Here is a 20,276-nt window from a genome sequence, read left to right as displayed (position 1 = left end):
AGGAGAATCACGACGCCGCCGCCAAGGATGCGTCGGTGTCGTCACAGCCAAGCGTCGCCTGGTGGAAGTAAAAGCGCTTGATTACACAGGCCAATTATTTTCTAAAATAATTTCCCTGTTTTACCCTATGGTTTTACCTGATATGAGGCCGAATGGCCGATTCTACAAATGCCTTCTAAATCATAATAGTTCAAAAAAATGTTCATATCAATTATTAAAAAAAACCCAAATTGATATTTATTTTGCCCTCCTATATACAGGTTTAATGTTTGTTTTTAGTTCAATGTTTGTTTTAAAAACGCCATTGACAATGAAGGGAAATTTACATCATCTTGTCCCTAACACAAACATTAAATCCCATTAACAATAAAGATAATTTAATGTTTGTTTTGACACCGTTTGTTTTACATCATCATTACATCACCTAATCCTAGCATGATAAGAGCGCCCCTCACTTCACACGGGTGTGATTTTTAATATATTAAAACAAAAACAAAGCTGAAGACCTTAACACAAACTGGTCAGGACAGGTATAGGTTTCTGGCCTCACACCTAGAACTCACCTCATTGTGAGGGTATGGGTGGTGGGATGGCCAGGCCAGAGGGCAGACAGAGTAGAAATTCAGATTCAGATTCTGAGCAGAAAAAACAGCAGAAGGTCTGTTTTTCCTTTTTTATGCCGATGGGATGGGTTCCCAGATTGATCTTCAACAGACTAGGCCTACAGACTGCATTGTAGTGTTAGACTACAGTGAGTCAGAGAACGTGAGAGACGTGGCCATGTACCTGCCAAATTACTTTGAATTGATAACGTGAAAGATACACAGCCTAGCCAGGGCAGGCATAACACCACCAAAGGGAACGCCACACAAAGATGGTGTTACATGTGTTCACTGCTACTGTAGCCTGTAGGACTAGGACTACCGAATCACTGTGTATGCCACCAAAATATGGAATGCCCTTATTAACAGACATCAAAAAGTGTGAATCCTTACAAACAGGGCCAGGCGCGCCTGCCTTACCCTGCTTCAAAATTTAAAACCGCCATAAAGTTATGTGCAACAGTGCCACAATGGAAAAAGACAAGCTCTATAACTTTTTGTGTTAATATCCTTCTTAATATCCTTCTTAGCTTACGCATGTTTCATGATAAATGCTTTTATGTGATGTATTCCCATGCTTTTGTTCTTGCTTAAATGTAAGTCGCTCTGGATTAAGAGCGTCTGCTAAATGCCTAAATTGTAAATTGTAAATTGTAAATTGTAGCAGCACCGGCATTGTATAATCCTACGGTTCCTACCACTACCATAGGCTATTCAATCAATCAATCAATCAATCAATCAATCAATCAATCAATCAATCAATCAAACAAACAAACAAACAAACAAACAAACAAACAAACAAACAAACAAACAGAAACACGCATACGTGTGGCATGATTGTTTTTGTCGTCATTGAACCCATCCTTGAATCTAATTCTAGGAGCGAGAGCGCGGATTTGGCCCATCATCTGGCCTCAAATGCGCGTGCCAAATTACGGTAATAGGGTGCGCAGGGTTGCCATGTCCACTTATTATAAGCGACTTTGGGCTTGTGTTTCTGTATTTATATGCTTACATTGGCAGTTGCGGGTTGCGGTTTTTGGGCTTGTTTGTAAAGTGCAGTTGCATATTTATCCATGTTTCAAAAATATTCAAACGTTTTTATTTATATTTGTGTTGCACTGTTGTATCAGATCTACAAGCTCACACGTGTATTTTCATTGAGCTTGTTTTCATGAATCAGGCTTATTCCTCTCGAAAGATCTGGCAACACTGGGAGTGCATCGTTTTGTATTCAGGGACACTGCGTTTGGGCGGTGTCAAAACAATCTGTTCATCATTGCAACTGTTTGCAAGGCAGAGCACCACCCGTGCAGTATGCATATGCATTATGCTGAAACATACGAGGACAAAAAAAACTAACAAAAAACAAAAACAAAAAAACATGCTGTGCCCGTGAGTGGGCGTGTCGAAATATGTTGCATGCTATTGCCAGTTTATGAAAAATATTTTGATATAAGTTTTTATTGTGATTATGTTATAATTCTACTTTTGAGATTTCACGAAGGTGATGCATGTCTCTCACACTGGTTTTGGTCAGCCAAGCTAGTGTTTTTTATACAGGCCTAATTGCTATTTTTAACAGTTATCAGAACATGGTAAAAAACTTCAATCAAGTACCGACTGCGCACAAGATTGAAGCGCGTGCGTGTGTGGAACACACCCTTCCGTGTTGACGTCACCGTAGCAGCATGCAGCAGCGCCAGCGCACTTCCTGGTTACGCTGTGCGCTCTGCTGCATGTAGTGGAGCGATCGATAAGCTAAACGTGATCAGCACTGATCACTTGGGTTGTGATCAGATCGGGGATGATAGGAACCAGGACCGCACCGATCCGCCTAGCACTGACTCTCCTAGGATTTCCTTACTGCATCTGCACAGCAGGAGTCAGGTACCGTATGATGATAACTCATACTGGTAATGTTGTTACATGCTTATTATGGCCTGCCCCTGGATATAGTAATAAACTAATGCGCTAAATCACATAACCTCTCTCCTCTCTCACACACACACACACACACACACACACACACACACACACACACACACACACACACACACACACACACACACACACACACACACACACACACACACACTGTCTGTGTGTCTGTCGGTCTTGTCTGTCTGTCTCTGTTGCTAAGCACTTACAAACTCTCCCTATGTTTTTAAAACCAGTATTCTTAATTTCTTAAAAAATTACCATTATTCACATCTACCTCTCTGTCTGTCTGTCTGTCTGTCTTGCTGCTTTGCACATTGTTGTACTTTGCCCAGAAGATCTCTCTGTCTCTGAGCTCTCAGACTCTCTCTCTCTCTCATTTTCACAGGCCACTTACGCGCTGCTCAGCAGACGCCTCCGTTGGGAGTGGGACCAGTCGACTGATCACTGCTAGCAGTGCCTATAATCATTTCTGCACCACCACGAGTGGCCAAACAATGTTATCATCTGCAGCGCTGCGGCCGGCGCCTCACATTAAGTCCAGATGCTCCCAGTATCCCGGATCGCAGATCAAACGCTTCCCAGTGCCTGACGACAAGGTGGACTGGACTACAGACTGGCCCCAGTACACTCCGGTCAACCACACTGCCCCCTCAGTGACCAGTAGACCACCATGGGCTGACCCGGATATTGAGTGAGAAGAAATGGGATTGACATTTATTACTGTGTAGTGTTGTTTGGAATAGATCACAGTGGTGGAAAGTAACTATTGTACATTTACCGGTACTCAAGTACTGTTTTGTTTTTGAGTATTTGAGTATTTCCAATTGTCAATGCTTTTACTTCTACTCCTCCACGTATTCTTTTAGTATTTCTACACAAAATGAGAGTACTTCTTCCATCACTGAGAATAGATTGGTAGATATTTGAGAAGTCATCGCTGACTCAGCGGTCGGTGCTGTTCATAATATCGATCCGTAACTGAAAGCAGTGCTTCCCAAACCTTTTAGCTCAAGACCAAAAATAGAAATTAGACGTTTGCCCGGGGCCCAAACAAACTAGTGAAAATAGCAGATTTTCAAGCTCACAACGCTGCATGAATTGTCACGTTGTGAGCTTGTAAATGCTGGGACCCAAACAAGCTCACAACGTCACGCAGAGTTGTGAGCTTGTAGATCTGCTATTTTCACCACTTCTTAAACTTTTCTTTACATTTCTTTAGGGAAATAAATTAGATTTTTAATTTTATTCATCATAGAAAAAGGCCTGTGCACACCAGGTTGGTGACAGTCTGCGTGGCACAAAAGTGCATATCTTGTTTAAGAAACAAAGAGAGTTTTAATTGATGAAAACAAGTTATCATCAATTAAAACTCGTGTTTTTTTGTTGAAAGGTTTTAAAATCTTTTAAAATCTCTAAATTGTTCCACAGTTCCTTTTCCCCACGTTTCAATGCTCTGGATGGTGCTGTGGACAGGGGCAGCTTTGAGGGCAACTACAGGGTGGAACATGGAAAGCCAGTGTAAGTCACCACAGGCATCTTTTTTAATTATCATTGACTAACTGTTGTGTGACGATGTAGAAATTGGGGTTTAGTCTTTTGTTGCTTTGTCTGTGAAAACTTCACTTATTTTGTTAAAGAAAAAAGTGTTTAAAGGACCACTTCACCACTTTTCAACCTATCTTCATATACTAGGACAACTAGGTCCTCACTAGCCTCGATTTCTTTCTACTTGGTCTGTGTCTCATAGGAGGGCTGTGGGCAGTTCAGAAACCGCCTTCTAGTGACTAATAAAGCTACTGACTAACTAAGCTAATAGAAACCGCAGGCTTTCTAGTCCTGAAAAGTTGCAATGCGAAAATGGAAGCCATCTTTCTCACGATAATGAAAATCAATTTCTTTTTGTAAAAAAACCTTGTTTAAAAAAAAATCTACCTAATGATGATGTCACTGGAAGACGGTTTCTAAATTGCCCACAGCCCTCCTATGAGACACAGACTGAGTAGAAAAGCATCATGCCATTTTTTCATGATTATTAGTGAGGACCTATAATATGAACTTGAAGATAGGTTGAAAAGTGGTGAAGTGGTCCTTGACTCAATTATGCATAACTTTGATATGTCATGCACTTTCCCATTTAGAAATCCTCGGGGACGTACAGGTTTGACCGAGAGAGGTTTGCTGGGACGCTGGGGGCCCAACCATGCTGCAGATCCAATTGTCACCAGGTTAACCTTTCTCCATCATTATCCCATTAAAAGACCTGAGGCCCATTCTACAAATGTCTTCATCAGTAGTTCTCACACTTTCAAGATGTTTTCAAAATGTTCATGAATAGCAGATTCACAAGCTTGCAATGTGGTATCTAATCAGTAGTTCTCAAATGTTATATGTGGCTGCAGATTAGGCATTTTGTTAATGACAAATAGTATAGCTGCTCCATTGACAATACATTGAGAAACAGACTTTTACCACTCAAATGATTAGTTTGAGCTTTGAGTTTGCATGTTCTCCCCGTGTTCCCTAGTGTAGGCACCCTCTCTAAATTACCTCCCCCTGGCCAGCCAGGGCGCCTGATGGAGGGGAAAGGAACTGGTCGGAATAACGTGTTCCTTCCACACGCTACGTCCGGCCGGGGAAACTCTCCCCTGTCAGGTGAAAAGAAGCAGCTTGGACTCCTCATGCATAGAAGGGCGCATGAGGTCAGTCTGCTGCCCCCCTGGTTGGCAGAGGAAGCGTAGCGCCCAGGATTACATTAGATAATTGACACTGGGTGAAAAAATGGGTTGCAAAATCGTAGGATAAAAATGTAATAAAAGAAAAATAAATGTTGCAGTTGTTTCCATTGTAGAGAAAGTGATCTACAGAGATGTAATTACGATTTAACCAGTAAATTCTCTGGCAAAAAAGTCGAATTCTGATTCTGGCTTCTAAAAACAAGTGTGGAAAAGTGGTTATGTTTCATTCCTTACTGACTGCCAGTAGGCAGTAAACAATAGCGGAATATGCCTCTCGCGCTCCGCACAGGTCGAGTCTTTATATAAACAAAGTCATGTGACGTGTAGGCTGCCCGTGCGTCCCGGTAGGCTATATAAGCACGTGACAGCCCACACCCGGCCTCTTTGAACTTCTCGCTACCTGACGTGAGTATCGTAGGTAAGTGTAGCTCCTAGAATCTGTACATCAGTTCTATATTTGCAGGTCCAAAGAGTTGTTAAGACACTATAGGTGTCGTGGTGTTGACATCCTGCCTGTGGCTGTTGCCGAGAGCGCAAATTGTTGTCCTCTCAAGGCTGTGGTTGTCAAATTATCACCATTTCTCTTTGGTTGTCTTGAGGATCCCTAGCTACAAACACTCTCATAGAGTAGTGTTGTTAAAGGGCTTCCTCCACACACTGGGTGTTGGCCGCATGCTGCTGGTTTCCCACAGCACTCGCCTAGTTTACCTAGTTATAACTGTTTGTTTGTTAAATAGACTAATATTATTTAATTCTTAATTTGATTAAGAATAGATAAATAAATTCAGATTACTGGAGGTTCCCACATGGTCTGTGCCTGCACAGTCCTCGCTGGGATTGCCTAGTTAAATGTCTGACATTTTAGTTTGATGATTCATCTAATTAATTAATCTAAATAACTTAATTTGAAGAAAAAAAAAGACTTTGGTTAATACTGGAGGTTCCCATGCGTTCTGTGGCTAGTGGCTACACAGCTCTCGCTGGGATTGCCCAGTTAAGTATGTAATTGACAATTTGACATTAAGCTAGCTACAAACACTCTCATAGAGTAGTGTTATTGAAGGGCTTCCTCCACACACTGGGTGTTGGCCGCGTGCTGCTGGTTTCCCACAGCACTCGCCTAATTTACCTAGTTATAATTGTTTGTTTGATAATTGTCTCCACCAGCCGAAGGCATGGGGGAGAGTATGTTTTGCACTCCGTCCGTCCGTGTGTCCGTCCGTCCGTGTGTCCGTCCGTCCGTGAGCAGCTAATCTCGGCCACCGTTAACCCGGTCGATGCCAAATTTTGCACACACACTCCCTGGATGCCAACCATGAACCTCTGCCCCAAACTTTCCAGAACGGCCTGTTATAGCGCCACCAGGAGGCCGCTTTGTGCAAAACAAGTTTTTGCACAGTACACCTACAGATTGTGTCCAAACATCACGCAAATTGGTACACAGTCTCTCTAGAGCCATTCAACCAAACCGGTCTTTCAGATTTCTCAGACTCCATCCTGATTGGTTAAGATTGGCTTCCAAAATTCACAGGACTGCTCAGTTTCAAACAAAATGCTGCAAATCATGAACACATCGCGTGATTTCCGTGAAATTGTGCACCCACATTCCCACTAGGCCGAGGACGAAATGCCACATGAACAATTTCAACTCAGCCTCAAGGTGGCGCTATAACTGGCCGAAAAGTGTTTTTACCTCTGACTGCACGGATCTGTGGATAACTTTGTATGCCAACTCCCTAGAGGCCAAGGAAAAACCTTTGTCTGGAATTTTTCACATCTGCTCTTTATAGCGCCACCAGGAGGCCCACATATGTAAAACACATTTTCTATTATTACTCCTTCAGATTTTATCCAAATTTCACGCAAATCGGTACACATGATCTCCATAGTCATGTGATCAAGACAGGTTTGTTTGATTTCTCATATTCCATCCTGATTGGCCACGATTGGCTCCTACAGTTTTCAGGAGTAGCAAATGGCCACAACTCCTCAACGCAGCGTCCGATTGCGATGAAACTGTGCACGCATATTCCCACTAGGCTGAGGAAGAATCCTGGTGGAGACCTGTGCCGATTGGCACTTTATCTAGTTAAACTAATATTATCTAATTCTTAATTTGATTACTGGAGGTTCCCACATGGTCTGTGCCTGCACAGTCCTCGCTGGGATTGCCTAGTTAGATGTCTGATTTACATTTTTGTTTGATAATTAAACTAATATTATCTAATTCTTAATTTTATTAAGACTAGATAAATAAATACAGATTACTGGAGGTTCCCACATGGTCTGTGCCTGCACAGTCCTCGCTGGGATTGCCTAGTTAGATGTCTGATTACATTTGTTTGATAATTAAACTAATATTATCTAATTCTTAATTTGATTAAGAATAGATAAATAAATTCAGATTACTGGAGGTTCCCATGCGTTCTGTGCCTGCACAGTCCTTGCTGGGATTGCCTAGTTGAATGTCTGATTTACATTTTTGTTTGATAATTAAACCAATATGATCTAATTCTTAATTCGATTAAGAATAGATAAATAAATTCAGATTACTGGAGGTTCCCACATGGTCTGTGCCTGCACAGTCCTCGCTGGGATTGCCTAGTTAGATGTCTGATTACATTTGTTTGATAATTAAACTAATATTATCTAATTCTTAATTTGATTAAGAATAGATAAATAAATTCAGATTACTGGAGGTTCCCACGCGTTCTGTGCCTGCACAGTCCTTGCTGGAATTGCCTAGTTGAATGTCCGATTGACATTTTTGTTTGATGGTTAATCTAATCTAATCTAATAAATTAATTAATCTAAATAATTTAGGGATTGCCCAGTTAAGTATCTAATTGACATTAAGCTAACAGCAGGCCATCTTAGCCTGACCAGTTAGCTGTTCTGTTTGCTGGAGGTTACTAACGCGTTCTGTGATTGTACAGTTCTCGCTGGTATTGCCTGGCTATACAACTGGCTTGAGACTACTGAGCTATGGCGTGTACGTCCTGTAGCGCTCAGCTCCAAGTCGACGATGGACATGACTTGTGTCCGACATCATCATGCTTGGGTGTCGGGCATCTCAGGGAAGCCCTGTATGAGCCCATGTATGAACTGTGGCTGCGTGAGGTGGAGAACCTCCTGTTCAAGGGAAACCTCCCACCTTCTGGGGTCCCCGCTGGGGTCCCTTCTGATGAGAAGGTGAAGCGCAAACGCAGGTCTCGCGCAGAGCGCGGTCACCTGGCGAGGTCAACGGCGGCTGTCACGACTGCTCCATATCGCCATGAAATGGACGATTTGCGGGCTGAAATGGAGCTCCTTAAGGCAATGGTACGGCCACCGCCTCCGTGAACTCCACTGGCTCCCAGTCAAGTCCAGAATTCAATTCAAAATACTCACCATCACCTACAAAACCCTCAACAACCAGGCCCCCCTCTACCTCTCTGAACTCATCAACCGCCATGTCCCCTCCCGCTCCCTCAGGTCAAGCACTGCCAACCAACTGGAACCCCACAAATCCAACAAACGGACATGGGGAGACAGGGCCTTCGCAGTGGCTGCCCCTTCTCTCTGGAACTCACTCCCAACTCACATCAGAGCTGCCCCCACCTTCGAAATGTTCAAAAGCACACTCAAAACCCACCTTTTCAAACTGGCTTTCCCTACATAACCCCCCCCCCCCACACACACACACACACACACCCTTCTTGTTTGTCCCTCTTTTGATTTTGATTTCTAGTTTTTAACCTTTTAAACCTTTTTAAATAGTTTTAATAGTTTTCTAATAAATATGTCTGAACTTCTTTCTGTAAAGCGACTTTGGGTACCCAGAAAAGCGCTATATAAATCGCATATATATTGTCTCTTGCCCTATACAACACGTACATTATTTATAGTGTCTACTTGATGCCGGCCGTGCGGCATCCACCTTGATGGTGCACACGGCCGCTATATCCTTCAATCATAGCCATATTGATGGCAGGTCAGTTGGTGCGCATTACTGGGTGACAGTTTCTGCGTGGTGCCAAGAGGTTACGCCCCCCTAGGGTGAGGCATACTGCAGCTTGGGACCTACCTCTGGTCCTGCGGGCATTGAGCAGGGCGCCCTTGAGCCTATGGCTGGGTCGTCCTTGAGCAATTTATCAATTAAGACTGTCTTTCTGTTAGCTGTTACGACAGCTAAGCGTGTGAGTGAGCTCCACGCACTTTCTATTAGCCCTGCATGCCTTCGGTGGAAGGCTAGCGGCACTGGGGTCACACTTTAGCCAAATGTGTCATTTTTGCCTAAGGTTCTGCCCCCGATTATGTTAACCAGGCCATAGAGTTGGCGGTATTCCATCCTCCCCCGTTTACATCCGAGGTGGAGGAAAGGGCCCACTTAATGTGTCCAGTCCGCGCGTTGCAACTGTACATTCAGGCAACACGGGATATTAGACGCTCAGAGCAACTGTTTGTGTGCTACGGCAAAAGGAATAGAGGAGGCGCGCTGTCTAAACAGCGGCTATCCCACTGGGTAGTGGATGCGGTTAAAAGGGCTTATGAAGCACCTGGTAAACCTGCCCCCTCCGATGTCATCTGCCATTCTACCAGGGGCATTGGCATGTCCTGGGCGGTGATGAGAGGGGTGTCACTGGCGGACGTCTGTGCGGCGGCGTCTTGGGCAGCCCCTTGCACGTTCTTGAGGTTCTATCGCCTTGATGTGGCCTCTGGATCCTCACTGACGTCTGGGATCCTGCCACTGGCTGCTACGACAGTTTAGTAGGTGGGTTCGATTCCTCGTGACACTTCTGGTATGAGTCATCCACTATTGTTTACTGCCTACTGGCAGTCAGTAAGGAATGAAATGTAACTATGGTTATGTGAATTCCTGGATGACTGCCAGTAATAACGGTCACTCTGAATCTTTCAGGGCGAGAAGATTCTTAAGAGGCCGGGTGTGGGCTGTCACGTGCTTATATAGCCTACCGGGACGCACGGGCAGCCTACACGTCACATGACTTTGTTTATATAAAGACTCGACCTGCGCGGAGCGCGAGAGGCATATTCCACTATTGTTTACTGCCTACTGGCAGACATCCAGGAATTCACATAACCATAGTTACATTCGTAACTTGCGTTCATCAGTGCTGCAGGTGGAACATTGTTTGGTCTGTCACATTACATAATCTCCTTATCACAGTTATTGTTGTTACCATCGTCATAGTCGTTTCCATGTTGAAAAATAGTGGAACCAGCTGAGTTTTTTTGAATATGTCAGTCTTTTTATTAAATATATATTTAGGTTAGTTGTGCAATGGTGCAAGAGCCTAAAAGGAAGGTATTTTGTATTCATATGTTCAATGACAAAAACTCAATTAAATCGCTAATCGCAATTATTTGTGTGACAATTTAACAATGTCATAATTGTGACAGCCGTAGTCCCGTAGACATTGTTTGCTGTTTTACACAGGTAATCGTCTCCGATGATCGTGAGCCATCTGTCTCTGTACTCTAGGTGGAAATTAGATGCCAAAGGACAAAGGATATCTCACCCAGTGTCCAAACGAGCTGTCCTGCAGTTTGTAGCCATCAAGAGGAAAGATTGTGGAGAATGGGCTATTCCAGGGGTTGGTGCCAATTAATATTAAAAAATGTACAAGTCAGGGGTCACACCAGTGGCTCACCTGGTAAGAGTGCGCATAAATACATACTGTACATGCCACATAAAGAAGGCTGGTCCAGGGTTTGAATCCGACTCAAGGCTCTGTTGCATGTGCACCAGCTTTTCCTGTCTCTTCATTACTGTCGTTAAAACAAAAAGTGCCTGGGTTCCTCTCATTGTTCAAGTCATATTCTCATAGTCTGTGGCTTTTGCACTCTCATTTACTGCCAGAGTAAATTCATAAATAATCCACCCACAGTATTCTGCCTGTCTCATTCAGCGGTGTCATTTCTAACTTGTTTTTCTATAGGGTATGGTTGATCCAGGGGAGCTGGTGTCTCTTACACTGCAGCGGGAGTTTTCCGAGGAGGCATTGAACTCCCTGAAAGCCTCGCCATCAGAGAGGGCAAACATCCACACACGCATCACCGAGCTTTTCAACTCACCAGGGTTTCAGGTCAGTTACTGATGGCCTTTCTACATGCTCTTTTCTCTGAAACTACGGCTCTGTCTGTGGTCTTGAACAGTGGTCATCGTGATTGGAGTATTGGCGTTTTCTGGAGACAGGGTGGACATTGTCTTAGCTCGCTACCATTGGCTCAATAGCTGTTAGCATTCAAGATGGTGACAAACAGGACGGCTTCGTAGTAAACAAGAATGACTCGTGTCATAACTGCCAGGTGCAACAAGCTCACTATGGGTTTTTATCTCCCATTGGCTAGAGGATACGGCTTCACGTTGCAGCGTTCAGACTATGGTTTCTATCTCCCATTGGCTTAGCGGCGCTAGAGGCAGCCAATCATGAAAAATTGTCCACTAGGTCCTCACTAGTCTCAACATCGACAGTATGCACCTGGCTAAAAAATGCCCCTGATCACGTGGCACCCAAGCGCTAACTCTTTGTCCACCAGGTGGCACTCAAGGAGTTAAAGGTATATTCAGTGATTTCACTCAAAAAACCTTAGGTTTCGTTTTTGGCTAGGAGACAAAGCCTTTCATCCAATCAGGATAGAGAGCCAAAAACGAAACCTAAGGTTTTTTTGACCCCCAGGGGTTAACTGGGGACAGGGAGGAACTCCTTATATGGTCAGCAGCACACTCTATAGTAGAGAGGATTATCACAACAAAACAAAAAAATAAGTGATATTTGAATTAAGTGAAATCACTGAATATACCTTTAAAGTACCAAAAGTAGAAAGTAGTCATTATACAGAATGTCCCATTTCAAATGTATAAAAAAAATAAAATAGCGAATCTACAAGGTCACAATGTGTCGCATACCGACGCAATTGTAGATCGTCTATTGACAGTCGTCTGCCCGGTAGATGTTTTTATATATAAATATAACAAAAGTAATGAAGAAAATTAAGGTTTTGCCCAGTAGATTTTGTGAAATCTTTGTGTACTAGTGAAATGTTTGGCCTATGGGTGACGCTAGAGAAGACCTTGTGGTCAACAAACCCAGTAGGGTTCATCTTCCAGAAAGAAGCTGCAAGGCAAATTTCACTGTCAACATCCTTTATAAAAATATGATGTAACGGCTAACCACATTACGAGGGAGGGCAGAATCCATTTGTGCCGGCCGGCCCGTCGGCCGGTGGTATGGGTCGGCTGGTCCGTGGATAGGTCGGCCGGTCGTTTGATATGTCGGCCGGTCCGTGGATAGGTCGGCCGGTCGTTTGATAGGTCGGCCGGTCCGTGGATAGGTCGGCCGGTCCGTGTATAGGCCGGCCGGTCCGTGGATAGGCCGGCCGGTCCGTGGGTGGGTCGGCCGGCCGGCCGGGAAAAAAAACAAACAATTTTTCTTTTTGTACCGAAATGGTAACTCTGTCATTTCTCTACCGTTTTGGACGGGGGTGGGCTCATTTGAATCGTGTCGCCCCCCCGGGGGCGTCTTTGGGGGTCTCAAGGTTCGGGGACCCCCAGGGACCCCCAAATGGTAACTCTGTCATTCCTCTGCGTTTTGGACGGGGGTGGGCTCATTTGAATCGTGTCGCCCCCCTGGGGGCGTCTTTGGGGTCTCAAGGTTCGGGTACCCCCAGGGACCCCCAGGAACCCCCAAATGGTAACTATCAATTCTCAACCGTTTTAAAGTCCAGAGGCAACTGAGCCTTTTCTGTTGTAGCCCCCAAACTATGGAACGCACTCCCCTCCCACGTCAAATTGGCCCCCTCCATCGAGACCTTTAAATCCCGCCTAAAGACCCACCTCTTTACCTTGGCTTTTTAACCCCGCTTGAGTTCCTTTGGTCCTTGTATATGTTTTGTCTCACTGTGATGCTGTTGTTTTTCTGTCGTTTTCTGTAATGTGTCTCAGTTGTTGTCACTGTTTGTACTTCTCGCTGTTCTTTTTCTGTGTGGTAGCTTTAGTGCACTTGTTTTTATTTTTTCTCCTGTACAGCACTTTGTAAACTCTGAGTTTTAAAACGTGCTATATAAATAAAGTGGATTGGATTGGTTTTGGACAGGGGGCGCATTATCGGGGTTTAGGAGGTTCGGGGACCCCCACCTGGTAACTCTTGACATTTTCATGATAGATCTTTATTGATGGGAGGGAGACAGAAGAGAGCTATAGTAAGAAGAATATGCAGATCAATATAAATGGATCTGCATATTCTTCTTACTATAGCTCTCTCTCACACACACTTTTCAGATATCACTTGATATGGACATTTAACCAAGCTATTTCCCGATTCACACGATTCAAATGAGTTACCATTGTCCCTGGGGGACCCCGAACCTTGAGACCCCCAAAGACACCCCCAGGGGGGCGACACGATTCAAATGAGCCCACCCCCGTCCAAAACGGTAGAGAAATGACATAGTTACCATTTCGGTAGAGGGTTTTTTTTATTTTATTTTTCCGGCCGGCCGACCCAAACACGGACCGGCCGACCTATCGCACCGGCCGGCCCATGGCCGGTACCAAAAAAATAATAATAATCCCGGCCCGCCGACCCACCCATGGTCCGGCCGGCCTATCCACGGACCGGCCGACCTATCCACGGACCGGCCGACATATCAAACGACCGGCCGACCTATCCACGGACCGGCCGACCTATCCACGGACCGGCCGACATATCAAACGACCGGCCGACCTATACACGGACCGGCCGACCTATCGCACCGGCCGGCCCATGGCCGGTACAAAAAAAAAAAAGGTTGTTTTTTTTGTTTTTTTCGGCCGGCCGACCCACCCACAGACCGGCCGGCCTATCCACGGACCGGCCGACCTATACACGGACCGGCCGACCCACCCACAGACCGGCCGGCCTATCCACGGACCGGCCGACCTATACACGGACCGGCCGACCCTCCCACGGACCGGCCGACCCATCGCACCGGCCTACGGGCCGGCCGGTACAAATGGATTCTGCCCTTGCTGGACATTACTCAGATGTCTCCAGGTTTCATTCCCAGCTGGGTGATCTGTGTTGCTTGTCATCCCCTGATTTCTACCATTGCTTTCTTTTTTCTTTCCACTCTGAGAATAAGTGTATAAAAGTGGACTCCTTCATGTCATTCAGGTGTATCAGGGCTATGTGGACGACCCGAGGAACACAGACAATGCTTGGATGGAAACGGTGGCTGTCAACTTCCATGATGACACAGGTACTTTAGCTAGAACAAGTAGAGCCCGACCGATCCGTCGGTCGCACCGATGTATCGGTCATTTTGGGCGCCGATGCCCGCCATTTTGTGACATCGGACATCGGTGTTTATTTAATCCAATGTCCCGATGTTTATACAGGAGGGGGGAAAGTATTTAATGTTTACTACAGTCCATCCTGCACATATCACTCTCTCGGTCCTGCACCGCTTATTGGAGAAGTATATCACTCCGTCGGGTGCGCAGCGCAACTGCCACATTGCGGGGGGGAGAGAGAGAGAGAGAGAGCGAGTGCGCAAACTCCTTACTCCTCGATTGTCTTACCTTTTATTTGTCTCAAATTGCCCAGCAAAACTATAATCCTTGTGTGAGTGTCTGTACATTTCACCCTAAAACTTGACTGCATAGGCAATCAAGACCATTAATTAATGACAGCTGTGAGGCTGTGTGTGACTGTCACTGTGTGTGGGGCAGGCTAATCATCCTTATAGTGAGGGACTACAGGGAGCAGGGACAACTATTATATTTTACATTATTCATATTACCGAACGCGTTCAAAGAAAAAACGTTCATGAACTCGTTCATATTTAGGGTGAACGTGAAGTGAACGTGCTGTATTTCTGTTTGATGAACGTCATTGTGAACACGTTCATTTCTGGCGTGTGTGAATTGTGAACGTCACTTTTTCACGTTCAACTTTCGTTCAAGAGTGAGTGTTTCAATAGAGCCTTCCAGGCGAAATCCCCGGCACTAAAACACACCCTAAACATGCCTTAATATTTAGCGGAAAACCCACCAATAAGTCCCTATCCTACACAAATTAACTAATCTTTCTCAGCCGTCACTGGAGCGCGCATCTAGCTACTGCATGATGATCATGCACTGACAGACAACAGACACTGTCCCGACTCCTAGCCCCATATGTGCCCTCTCCCTACGCTCATTCTGTAGCTCCGAGATGAGGTCACACACTGGGCCCCTCCCACCGCGTTTCAGAAACGGCGCAAGTTTCCACAATGGAAGCGACTGACAAAATACGGGACGTAAAGGCTCAGTTCAAATCTCTAGTTGGATTTTCTGGGCCGATCCTAAGTTTGAATTAGTGTAAACCTGCATGGGCCCTACACGTTTTGGATTAATGGTGTGGTAAGGATAAGAAACACTTATTGTGGAAACTTGCGCCGTTTCTGAAACGCGGTGGGAGGGGCCCAGTGTGTGACCTCATCTCGGAGCTACAGAATGAGCGTAGGGAGAGGGCACATATGGGGCTATCCCGACTCCCAACTCCTAACACAAACACTGAGGGAACTTGTTGTTGTTTGATTAAACATAATGTGCCACGAAAAATAGCTTCCAATAGCTTAGTTGGTTATTATCGCGTCGAGGAGGTACGTGTCCATAATATCGCCACGAACGGCCAACAAAAGACATCTCTCTTCCACAGTGAATGAAGCGCAGTGATGCCTAATTTATTCTTCGCCGTACAATGTGTTCCGTGCTGAAAATAGCTGATATACAAGCTCACAACGCGTCTCGTCCGGACACGTTGTGAGCTTGTAGATCAGCCACCCCCAGCATGCGGAGATGCAGGCTCTGAGAACATTCATAAAATTTTGCCTTCACAATAAAAGCACACTTCACAAGTGTGCCCATATAGAGAAGGAAAATAATTAAGAATTCGGTGGCATTTCACATTGCAAAAGAGCAATTTTTGTAAAATGTTGATTAGGTAATGGTGATTATGAATATGATGTCTATTGCTCAGACACTATGACATAAAATTGTCAATGAGAATTTAATCTTTTTGTAGGACGGACATCTACACTAATAGCTGAATAATAGGAGGGCATATATAGGGGTGCATTTCATTTTGAAAAAAATGCCTTATGTGCCAAAACATTTTATTTAAATGTATTCAATGTATTCTATTGTTAATTGAATTTTAAAAACGTATTTTGAAGTTTATTTCTTTATTTTTTTATTTTTATTACGAAACATCGGTCCAAAACATCGGCATCGTATCGGCATTGCTGGTGTAGGTCTCTCCAAAATCGGCATCGGACCCAAAAATATGGCATCGGTCGGGCTCTAATTACAAGTTTAATTCAGATTTTTGTGGAGGCTTTAAATTTTTTTATATAATTCAACATAGTGATGGTCGCCATCTTTAAATCGTCCACTTTGATGCATTAGCACTCAATTCCTTAAAGTCCTTAAATTGTCACTTTACTGTCATCTGTAAAGTGTGTTTCGATGCCCAATACACCTTTTACTCAAGTTTGAATACAGGCCTTTACCTGTAATTCCACATCATGGTAATGCTACCTTTACTGATAGTGTGATGTCACTATATTACTGTTTATTTCATTGGCCCGTTTGACTATCAAGGGTTCAGCCTCCAGGAAGAAACCCTAAATACAGGGTTAATACACCATTGCACATAAAAACGACTCCAGGGTGTCTAATGAAGTACTGTCACCTCATAGACACATGAAAAACTGGAAAAATACAAAAATTGTGGCACTCCATCTTTAAATAAAACAGAATAAAATAAATGTCAGTGCTTCTTCCACACCACTGCTGAGCTGTGCTTTCCCTGTGGTCACCCAGGCAACAGTGTGAGCGGCCTGCCATTGGAAGCTGGTGATGATGCGGGGAAGGTGCGCTGGGTGGACGTGGACTCCTCCTTCCCTCTGTACGCCAGCCATAACCATTTCCTGGAGGCGGTCGCCAAGGAGAGGAATGCCCACTGGTAACCACGGGCAACCCACTCATCTCCAATAAAACGATGAAGGAAGAATCAGAGCAGTGGTTCTCAAACTTTTAAGTTCCAAGGTCAGCTCCCTTAAAGGGACACTTCACCCTTTTTGCAAAAAAATATATGTTAATGACGTTTAGAAGCTTTAGATCACTTTCCTGGGGGTATTTATGTGTGTAATATGTGGTTTTAGTTATTTTAGATTGTAGCAGTGAGCCTGTTGTCTCTGATGTCATGGACACTGGTCTCACTGCCTTCCTGGACTACAATTCCCATAATTATTTGGTGCACTGCTCCTCCTTGTGGATAGGGGGAGAGCTGTCTTACTGAGACAACAAGTAGTCCAGGAAGGAAGTGAGCCCAGTGTCCATGACATCAGAGACAACAGGCTCACTGCTACAATCTAAAATATCTAAAACCACATATTACACACATAAAGATCTCCAGGAAAGTGTTCTAAAGCTTCTAAACGTCATTAACATATATTTTTTTGCAAAAAGTGTCCCTTTAACTCTGACATGACAAATGGAACTATACTGTCAAGAGAACAGACTTGTAAGGATCAATTTAGACACAGAGGCCCCTTTTCCATAAGTTTGAACGGGTTCAGTTGTTTTTCCCGCCTAATACTGAACCAGTTCCGAGTGTTTCCACTGGAAGTTCTATTGGTGGAAAAGGGGTCTCAGAGTCCCTGGAATCCACTTTGATAACCACTGGATTAGAGATATTCAAGCTTTTTAATTGCAACGACCCCCCCCCCCCCCCCATATAACTCTGAGAGCGCATGGAAACAAACAGAACCAGACTTAAGACGTACTGTAATTTAACATTGTAATTATATGCACGCATTCTGCACAATAAAAGCACTGGTAATTGACCTGGGTTGTAACTTGATTGTTTACAAGAGACAAGGACATGACTAGGGGCAGCGGTGGCCGAACGGTTTGTGGAGCAGTCTTGATATCGGAAAGGTCGCTAGTTCGTATCCCCGGACTGGCACGTTAAAATTACCACCGTTGAAGTGCCCTTGAGCAAAGCATTGAACCCCTACCATGAAATGTTCTATGAGCAGGGCCTGGCTGTAAACAAGTTCTTGAGCTTAGTCCAGTTACCCTGGGTAAACATGGTAACTTTGCTTTGCTTTACTAAACTTAATATGCTTAATATAATCCTAGGTCATTGAATGTAGCAGATGGACCTCGTAAAGGTTGTGTAATTAAGGATTTGAAATTAGTCTGAGAATGGATGTGATTCTGTGTGCGGGGCCTGACCGATCGTTGGCAGCAGATGTTTGGGTCCAATGCAGACCCGGGTTTTTGGAGAGTCCTAGGCCGCCGATTACCAATGTTTGACAGATATTTTGTCCCAAAAAAGTGTGCATCCGAGTTGATTTCATAATACATCGGCTGCATAATTGCCGATTCAGATGCTATCAAAAAGTTCAAATAAAGGCCGATATATGGGTCTGTCTAGTATGTACCGGTATATGTGTGCTGTATTTTTGTCTTTATTTATGGCTCCAACTTCTCATGAAATGCTTAACCCAAATCTTAACCCATTTCGACCTCATGCCAATTCTATGAATGCCTTCTGAACCAGCAGTTTTTCCAAGATTTTTCAAAAATGTTCAAAAATAGCAGATGTACAAGCTGTGAGCTTGTAAATGTTTGACTAGACGTTAAATTAAAACAAATTACTGGACAAAAATGCTATCCATATTTCATTTGGGTGACTAAAAATGACATTAGCAGTGGGTGGTTATAGTAACCACCATTGTTCTCCAAGGGAAGCTATCTCTCCACCCACCTCATTATGTAAAGGGTCTCGACCCCACCACCACTAGATTGTACAGTTGATGCTATTAATATTCATCATAGACAGGCCAGCCGTTTCATCCTGCACACATTTAGCATATATAAATGACCAGTGGTGGAAAGTAACTAATTACATTTACTCAAGTATTGTACTTATAGACCCTTAGTAGGGCCTATGATACTTTTTACGTTACAATTATCAATACTTTTTACTTCTCCACTACATCTCAAATATTGTACTTTTTACTTCACTACAATTATTTTAAAACTTTAGTTACTTTTTAGATTGGAATTGTCACAAACCATATTAACCATTTCAGCCCTATTTAAACTTTGGCTATTAGGACCTTTGGTACTAGTATATACAGTATGTTTATGCCAATACTTTTGCTCCATTGATCCAAGCTGGAACACAATCGGTAGGAGACTCTTTGAGTCACTCTGCCTGTCATCAATTTATTGGTTTAGTTTAGGATTGCGACAAACAAAACAATCTCCACAAATTCAAGGCTTCATGGGGTGTGTAATTGATAGAAAATAAGCCATTTTGGGGTGAAATACTCTAAGTTATCAGATGGGTGAGGAACTAAGTGTACACGTTAGATGTTTAGAATAAAGTTAATATTCCAATTACTTACTGGTTCTGATAAGCCTTTCCTCCCAATAGAGCATATAGCATCATGGTTGTAATAATCTGCCAGCCAGATGAAGCTCGTTTCCATGTGTGTTATGACTTTAAGGTTAACCACTTAAGCCCCATGTTATACCTGAAATAAAGAAATAGCAAAAATAGTCAACATAAAAGCTCAGTGCGTCACAATAAATTGAGCTAGTAGATGGGGGAGGGATTCCCAAAATAGGGATGTCAGGTTGCAAGTTTGTCCATTTTATTTGATATGTTTTGGGAGGTACACTCCAAATTCTAATCACCTCAAGTGGATGCTTGATTGTTTGTTCAACACAATCTTCCACATAATTCTATCCTGTAAGTTTGTGATAATAAGCATATGAATTCCTCAGTTATGGCCCGAGATATGTTTCGTAAGGTCCCAGTGACCGTGACCAACTACCAACACTTTTAAAAACTAAGCAAAGAAAAAAAAAGACCCCAACCCAAAGGCAAACTGTAATGGCTATCTTATCAGTTCAACCTGGTCCAAATGGACATTTGTGCCAAATGTC

The 20,276-nt window shown here is 43.9% G+C and overlaps 1 protein-coding gene across 1 annotated transcript; it reads left to right on the top strand.

Moving 5' to 3' along the window:
• The first annotated feature begins 2,297 nt into the window (after positions 1-2,297).
• Positions 2,298-18,668, top strand: LOC310870003 (ADP-ribose pyrophosphatase, mitochondrial-like). Its single transcript, XM_083781008.1, has 9 exons — positions 2,298-2,492; positions 2,932-3,237; positions 3,975-4,064; positions 4,685-4,771; positions 10,767-10,878; positions 11,224-11,370; positions 14,440-14,524; positions 17,133-17,357; positions 17,781-18,668. Exons 1-8 carry the CDS (start codon positions 2,410-2,412, stop codon positions 17,276-17,278), a joined length of 1,056 nt encoding a protein of 351 aa, XP_083637134.1. The 5' UTR covers positions 2,298-2,409; the 3' UTR covers positions 17,279-17,357; positions 17,781-18,668.
• The last annotated feature ends 1,608 nt before the right edge of the window (positions 18,669-20,276 follow it).

This window comes from Protomyctophum parallelum, assembly GCF_964188405.1.
Source record: "Protomyctophum parallelum genome assembly, chromosome: 13".
NCBI classification, from domain to species: domain Eukaryota; kingdom Metazoa; phylum Chordata; class Actinopteri; order Myctophiformes; family Myctophidae; genus Protomyctophum; species Protomyctophum parallelum.
Note: the sequence above shows the minus strand (reverse complement) of the source record. Positions and strands in the feature narration are given on the sequence as shown.

What these genes read in the sequence shown, in the direction of transcription:
- LOC310870003 (XM_083781008.1), top strand. Translation starts at nt 2,410, where the DNA reads ATGATAGGAACCAGGACCGCACCGATCCGCCTAGCACTGACTCTCCTA. An exon ending in ATCTGCACAGCAGGAGTCAG is followed by an intron (nt 2,493 to 2,931) that starts GTACCGTATGAT and finishes TCATTTTCACAG; the next exon opens with GCCACTTACGCGCTGCTCAG. An exon ending in TGGGCTGACCCGGATATTGA is followed by an intron (nt 3,238 to 3,974) that starts GTGAGAAGAAAT and finishes ATTGTTCCACAG; the next exon opens with TTCCTTTTCCCCACGTTTCA.